We start from the raw sequence: 8,399 nt of genomic DNA on the forward strand, positions 1-8,399 counted from the left end.
TTGTCGATTGGAAGAATTGTCAGTGAACATTTTGTCGCTGAGCCCTTTTTGACTGAATAAAAGTAGGCCCATATATTAATGACATTATACAATGCAATTTGTGCTTTTAGAATAAGATTCGAAAAAACTACAAACAAACAAAAAAAAAGTATTAAAAAAACAACAACAATGAAATATTATTTCCCTTTTTTGTGTGTCCACTCCTCAATTTAGCGTACATTGGTCAATTAGTCAATAGAATCCGTAAATAGAGGCCTACGTCTTGGCCGAGAACCGCGCCATTGCTATATATGACTAAATGTGCAACACGTGATGGCGAATCCTGTTGACGTGATTCTCAGTAGGCTTGCTGGGGGAAAATCTCCACCATCAGTAATAACAGCACTAATAATATTTCTGTTAGTTACAATCGTACGACACTATTTTTGGATTTTCAAAGTAAATTGATGATGGATGTTGCCTATAAAAGTACAAAGAAATGCAACCTATCATTATTCTGTCTTTATTCTATTGGTTGCGAGCGTTGAACGAACCTAAAGTATCACTTTTTGAATAGTTGACTCACAGTAAAAGATGATTTTGTTTGCCGTGTATATGTTTCTGCTAATTGGTGCAAGTTCTTCGATGACGGCTGGAAGTAGTCCGGGTCTCATGGTAGGCCATAGAAGCATAGTTACAGTTTTAGGCACATGGTAGCCTACTCTCGTTAAATCTTAAAATCTGATCATTAACTGATGAATTGTCCCAGGAATCACTAGCTAAGTCTTAAATGGGATTTAACTTTGTATACTTAAAAATGTAGCACAAAATTGTGTAGATATCTCATATAGATCTAGGCATTGGAGATTTTCAGCAGTGCTGGGTTGACCAATAGGCAACATAAGATTGCACCCCTACCTGAAAATTGTTCCAAAGATATTTTCAAACATTTTGAAGAAAAAGCAAAGGTGTTTTGTCTTATGTTGATTAAAAAGGGTCCAAATTTCAAAAAGCTTAGGGCCTTATCGTGTCTGAATTTGGTCCAGATGTGTGAAGTTTGATGAGAATTTTATCTCCAACTTGATAACAAATCTGAAAATAAGTAATTTAATTCATTAGATGTATGCATATAATCACACGTTGTATTTTTTTTCTAACAGAGTGTCTTGTTGAGGTCTGTCTACACAAATTCCAAGGAAACAATCCAACTATTTGGACACGTTAGAGGGTAATGTTCCAGAAAGATCTACATCAAATTTATACAGAGTCTTGTCTTCTTATCTTATCTTATACTACAGACATTACTTTAAAAAGAAGATAATTACGTTTTAAGTGTATTATTTGTTAATCTAGTCATGCATGTTATTGATGTTAATCAATGATTTAAACTTTGCTTAGTTTGGGGATAGGATATATGTAATAATCTTCGATTCCTAAAGAATATAAAAAATATCTAAACTTAAAAAACAAGAAGGTATGTACGCCAGTCTCTTAATATAATCTCACGTGTGTATATAGAGTTCGTTTTTTCTAGATGTCAGCAAAGTGACGTTGAATTTTTTGTCTAATTTAACCCTTTAAAGTAGGCTACAACAATCTTACTAATTTTTTTCTAAAAATTCTTTCAAAGGTCGATATGTCTGCTATTTAAAACTATGGCCAGAATTTTCACGATAGTTTCTGCCAAACTTATTTATTCATATTAAAACGTTTGCGTAAAAAAAAATGATAGAAACTCACACGAGTTGTCCAAAATGTAGGCATGTTTTATTTTTTTTTTAATTTAAAACATGTAAGAGCTAGATGTGTACTTTCTACGGTTAATATTGTCCAGTCGGTCACACCTACACCACACATACATGCTGAATTGTAAAACACACATACACACACATGTACACACGTAGGGTTGTTATATCCTGAACAGCCAACAAGAAAAATAAAAAATACTTTAAATTTAAAAAAAAAGCTTATACAAAGTATCATAGTTTGGATTAATCATGTAATTAAATTTGTAAGTAACAACAGCAAACCTGTGCGATTAAAAAAAAAAAATTCCATTGTTTTTGTTGCTATTTCATGTTTCCGTGCTTTACAGGTATGGATGTGTTAAGTTAATTAACCTAGACTTGAGTTTATTTTAAATTGCTATGTGACAGTATTAATTTAGTCTAAATGTACTCTCAACTAGTAAAAGCACAATGAAATCAAGAGAGATAACCCGACCAGAGAGTCGGATAAAGAGCACGCCAGGAACACCGCGATGTGGCAGACCTGATAAGAAACTTCTACCGAGTCGGAACAAAGTCCTTGACAAGCAACAAGTAGCCAATGCCCCTTATGGCTATTCAGTGTCAGGTAAAATAAATTGTAGATCTAATAGTGTTGTATTGTGTAGGTGGTAAGAAAGTCAGCTTCCTGCGTAACGAGGAAATAGTATAACTATACTGTATAATAGTAATATTTAGCTTCCTCACCATATGTCCGCCTTCAGACTTTTTTTATTTCCTGGAGTATTTCTTGTTGTGGCTGTACAGCTCTATTTTAGAGAGGCATTCTCGTCCGCGTTCTGCATCTGTGAAAGTAGAACCGGAACCTGGTTGTACGTTGGAGAAGCCAGTCATTTTCCTTCTTTGTCGGCTGAGATCAATGCTGCTTTGCTGTTCTGCTAGTCCTATTAGAATGTTCCTTCGCCAAATTTTGAATGTAGCTTAAAATTCTAAATTGCCAGTAAACACTGCACAAGCCAAACCTTCAAAGATTTACACCACGAGGTCATACATATAAAGCTAATTTATTGACAGACAAGGATATCTCAAATGATGTTAATGTATTTCCTTAGTGCGGAGTACAATTTCCAAGAATTTGATTACTTGACCTTGTGGAAAATTAACTGCGAAAACACTTCTAATGATCTTGTTTTTACTAATTTTATTTATTTATTAAATATTTATTTAAAAAAAAAATTGATTGTTTCTGTATAGATAACTATGGATACTCGTTGGGCGTAAATTCGTACAGGGGCGGCCTTAGGCAAAGGCAAACTAGGCTTGTATTAGATCTCAGATATAGAAGAGCACTATGACTCAATGGTTACAAGTCTAACTCTGTCTCTAGTACCGAAATAGCAGTTTTTTAAAAATAAATTGCGTTTTTTTTTTCGATGTTTCCTTATTTTTTTTTTTTTAATTTCATTTAGGGCCACCAACTTCAGTTTGACTAGCTAGGGCCTCCAATTATCAAGGACGGCCCTGTTCCGTAATAATCTTCTCTTTTCTAGTAACGTCTGTAATTTATAAGATTTCTAAGAAAATATTTCACCCAAACAGAGAAACAAACATTGTGCTTCTTGGAATGTATATCTCTATATCATAACTACATTAACATGTTTATTTCCTGCAAACACTTTGGAGACCTTCAGTGTTCCTCTCTTGTTTAGGTGCTCTCTCTCCAATCATTTCTATCGGTCTTTCTCAATAGTATTAATTGTGTAAGTTTATCAATGCCAAGGTTTTATACTATATAAACATCTGCTTTCCTCTGACAGGTCGACGCTGGAGAAAGCAGACAGTCACGTGGAAAGTGAGCGCCTGGTCGAAACATTTGCCAGAGAAAGACCAAATGTAAGTACAGATACTTTTTTAAGCAGAATAATGAATTCTTGTGTCCTGTGTAACTATTCAGACTGAATAAAACATTTTTCCAAGTGATGTAAAAAAACAAACAAACAAGCAAAATAAAAAAAAAACAAGGTTACAAAAGACAGTTTGTGTGGAAACACAAACTCAAAATCGGCCCCCGAAGTAAAATGTTTTACATAATTCGGATAATCCTTCAGAGTTGAAGATAGTTTACTTCCTAGTCCAAACCTCCCGCAGGACGACGGGGGATGGGAGCAGGCAGGGTTTGAACCTTCGATCGTCGATAAATCCAAACGACAGTCCAGCGCGCAAACCGCACGACCAGTGGTCCACCCAGGTAGGCTTCAATATTTTCAGAAAGAAAATCCGAATGAAATTATATCAAAGACAAATGAGAGATAAGAATGGAGAAAGAAGGTTAACAGATCTTGTGTAGTGCCCCAACCGTCCCGCAGATCAAAGGATACGTGAAAGTGAATGTAAAGTTAGATGTGAACCTGGCCTAACTAGTTTGTGGTCTATAGGGCAGATGATGTAAAGTTCATCTGTTTTTGTGGCCTACGGTTAACGAGGGTGTCATGTAGCCAGCACAACGACCAACCGCCTTTGCTTTTCCCCAACTAATGTCAGGTACCCACTAGAGCTGGGTAGACTCAGAAGTTGAAAATCCCAGTCTTCACCAGGATTCGAACCCGGGACCCTCGGTTTGAACTAAATAAGTTAATTGTTTTGAAAAGGCTCAATCTCATATTCGGATCCTCAAAAAAAAAAAAAAAAAAGATTTCCGCTATATAGAAAAAATGTACACGAAAATGATGTTTATAAGATTACTATTCGTCTTAAATTAGGTCTAACATATAATGCATACTAATTAGCTTTTTCTTATAAAAAACTGCTTGCATAATTAATTTTAAAAATTAGAATTTTCGCTTTCAGGAAAAAAAAAAGTAGCCGTTGCATCAGAACTTTGAATGGTCTAAAATATTGTGAAGTCGGATTTTCAATATCTCTTCTAGTTTACGAGATCTAAACGGGACGGACGGACAGACATTTCGCACAAAACTAATAGCGTCTTTTCCCCTTTCGGGGGCCGCTAAAAACAGAGCTCAAGGGAAATAACTACACATTCACATATGTCAATACTGTCAGATTTATTTCCCATATTCTACATCAAACAAAATTTATTAATTACCACTAATTGTTTAATTAATTGCTTGATTTTTGTTATTTATTCGTGTTTTGTTAGGCACGATGAATAATTGTGCAAAGTTTCAACTTGATTCGCGAATGGGAATTGGGATAGAGAACGTGTACAAAATGTGTACCAGACAGATGGAGAGAGTTGATAGAATCGTTGTTTTTTTAAAAAAAGTTCATTTGAGTTGTTAAAGAGGGTATGTGTTGATAGTGCATTGGACATCCATCAACGAGATTTGTTCCTTGAAAAATGACTTTGCAAACACTATATTTGTTTTAGTTCCTTAAGGCACACAAGAGACCAAATGGCTAAGTGCTTGGCTGTTAAACGATGTGTATTGTTCGAAGCCCAGTCATGGGACATGCAATAAAGTGGTCTAAGTGGTCATCTCACAGTCTCACATTAAACTAAGTAGGGGTGAGCTAAATGGTTACATTACTATCTCAATAATGAATTATTGTAACGATGTACCACTTTGCTAGCTTCTTAATTAGCAGCCAGAACATGTTTAATTAGGCTTAATGATGGTATTGATAGGGAGACATTGGTCTCCTTGTTCAAATGATCCAGTCTGGTTTGAACCTGCTGCCCTTCATGATATACATTCTTTTATGTTTGGTTGAACAAAGTTTCTTGTCAGGTCATTTTTATTTGAGAGTTATGTTGTTCACACTATCAATTAGACTTTGATCCCTCAAAGTACCCAATACGGTCGGAGGTGCCTCTTTAGTAACGCACTGGAGAAACACAGTGTTAATTACAATGTGTTCGAAGTTTAATATCTTCAAACTCAGTCTAATGAAATAAATAATCAATAGATGTACATAATTTAAAACAAACAAGAATCAATTGAATACATTATATACGTAGTAAAATAGTTTGACTGACAAAATGTTATCAATACTGTACATATTAAACAAAGCCCCGTTAACAATGAATAATGGACAATTCCCTTGTTGCTGAAATGTGCAGTCGAGCGGCCCAGCTGTGACCTACATATTTTGCCAAGTACAGGGCAAGCATAACCATTGTCCGCCGGAGGTAGATGAAGATTTTCTTTTCGCCGTCTGCGTCTGTCCTCGGCAGCGGATTTTCTTTTGGTCTCAAATGTGTATCCCGTGGCCTTTGTGAGTGACCTCCAGCTGTCTCGTTCTGAGGCTGCATGCAACCAGGCGCTCTCTTCTACGTCAGCTAAGGCAAATTGGCGCCTAAGCTGGTCTTTAAAGCGTTTCCGTGGGGCAACTCTGTTACGTCGACCACCTTTTAGTTCTCTAAAGTCCTGGCCCAAATCACAGTTTATCTCAGATACCGGTACATGTTTTAATTCAGGTTTCATTTCACGGACTCGCTCATGACTGAGGACTTCGCAATTGAAGAACTAACGATCAATAATGCGAGCAAAGAAGCCCATCTAGTTTTGTTTGCGGTCTAATGGCACAAAGAATGACCGTTGATATCTCATACTTCTCAGCTGAATGCTCAAAAACTTGTTATTCTATTCCGCAAGAGAATCTCGATCAGACCAATGTTGGCTCATTGTGCCATTGAAATACTTATGCACTAAGCTATCGTACCTCCTTACCTTCTCTCATTGTGCTATTGAAATACTTATGCACTAAGCTATCGTACCTCCTTACCTTCTCTCATTCACATCCTAATAGTTTCCTAATAATGTTGATCAAAGCAACTATTTCAAAAATATAATTACTGATCTATTTTTAGATTGGCTCTGGAGAACGCAATACATTTATGGGGGAAGCATATTCCCTTAAAATTCCAGCAGACTTCAGGTGACGCCGACATAGACATTTCCTTTGCAAGCTCAAACCACGGAGATATAGCGCCCTTTGATGGTCCAGGTAAAGACATGCTTGAATGGGCAATTTTAACGTTTTAATTCTAGTCAATGTCTATGAAATTGTAAACAGTATTATTATATCTTATCAATTCAATCTGTCAAAGCATCAACATTTTAACCAGTCTATTCAATTCATGGCGAATGTTTACAAAATGGAGACAAACCCAAGCACTTTAGTATAACCGGTGTACACTATAGGAAGCATTGATTAATAGGATAGGCCTATACATTTAGTTTAAAAGCCGTATTCATACATTTTTATGCAATTTCAGCACTGCAGAAATGAACTTCTATACATTTCTTTATATCGCATTCTCTTTCCTCTCTTTCGTGTTCAAATGACACCCTCCTGTTTCTTCAATCTATGAAGTAGTATGAATTCACTTTTTATCTTGTCTATCCAGGGAACATATTAGCCCACGCTTATCCTCCAGGCAGAGGTGTAGGCGGCGACATACATTTGGACGAGGACGAGTCATGGACAGTGGGCACCGGTGAAGGATCAGACCTTCCAACAGTAGCACTTCACGAGTTTGGACACGCTTTGGGCCTCGAACATTCTCTAGACCCCACATCAGTGATGGCGCCGCAGTACCAATACAGAAATAATTTGTCACTGTCGGATGATGATATTGAAGGGCTACGGGTCGTGTACCGAGTTAGAAGTAAGTGCTGAGTTTAAGGTCTCACATTTCTTTTCCCAGTGTACAGGCTGGTGTGGTTATGCTGGCTATTTTCTGAAACCTATTTACAGAAACAGACAAAAAGGAATAAAATTTGTCCACACAACTATGGCAATCTTCGACCGCGAAGCGACAATGAAACATGTGATAAGTCTGGGCAATAGTTAGGGTTAGAACATGTCTTCCACACGGCGGTTCCCCACCCCCTCTCCTAATGGACGGCTGCCGGTACAGTTTGAAATTAGCGGTCTTTCAAGGTGGCGTACTGGAAGCTGCCTAAGGGTCACCGACTCCTGATTTTCCCTCAAGGGTTGACTCTCGAAGTCTTTCCCATACTGGGATATAGAGCTGCAAGGCAGCAGAGGTTTGGCTTCAGAGTTTTCTTTGTTCTAAGAGGGTTGCCAGCCAAGTCTAACGAGCAGCTCCAGCCCGAAGCGTATTGGTTTATGCACCAGTTGCTCATTCTTCTGTCAGTGCTAAGAGTGCCACCGGACCCAATAAATGAGCCACACGTTAAGGCCAGGAATGAAATTGGTTGCCATTAGTGCACACATAGACGATCTATTTGACTGAGTTTTGCTTTCAGAGGCGCAACATTTTGAGCTCATTGGAACCTAAACTCCAGGCCAGTTTTCCAAACGGAACTGACAAAACATTCTACTGAGTTTCAGAAATACTTTGGAAAGTGAAAATGTTTTACATCTTAACATCTACACAAGTTTTACACATGCATTGTGTTTGTAGAGACACTTTTGACATTCTGTATACCTTTTGTTGAAGTAATTATTAGTCAATAATTATTATTTTGTTTTTGCATTAGATCAAAAGAAAGGTGTGCTGACTACTAGGTTGTGACAGTTGTAGGCTGATGATGTCGGATTACTTAAGACATGACAACTCATCTCACTCCACAAGTTCTTTCATATGCCAGTTTTTTTTATTATATTAAAAGTATTTACCAAATATGACCGTAAAATGCTTCTGTTTGTTGATCCAAGTAATTAATACTGCAAGCAGTCAAAAGAAAAAAAAAATACACCATA

General features: G+C 37.0%; 1 protein-coding gene across 1 annotated transcript; it reads left to right on the forward strand.

Moving 5' to 3' along the window:
- Positions 1-358: 358 nt before the first annotated feature.
- Positions 359-8,318, forward strand: LOC106065467 (matrilysin-like). Its single transcript, XM_056006645.1, has 7 exons — positions 359-654; positions 1,140-1,207; positions 2,168-2,334; positions 3,524-3,599; positions 6,538-6,674; positions 7,078-7,338; positions 8,177-8,318. Exons 1-7 carry the CDS (start codon positions 574-576, stop codon positions 8,209-8,211), a joined length of 825 nt encoding a protein of 274 aa, XP_055862620.1. The 5' UTR covers positions 359-573; the 3' UTR covers positions 8,212-8,318.
- The last annotated feature ends 81 nt before the right edge of the window (positions 8,319-8,399 follow it).

Source organism: Biomphalaria glabrata, chromosome 12 (assembly GCF_947242115.1).
Source record: "Biomphalaria glabrata chromosome 12, xgBioGlab47.1, whole genome shotgun sequence".
Taxonomy (NCBI): Eukaryota; Metazoa; Mollusca; class Gastropoda; family Planorbidae; genus Biomphalaria; species Biomphalaria glabrata.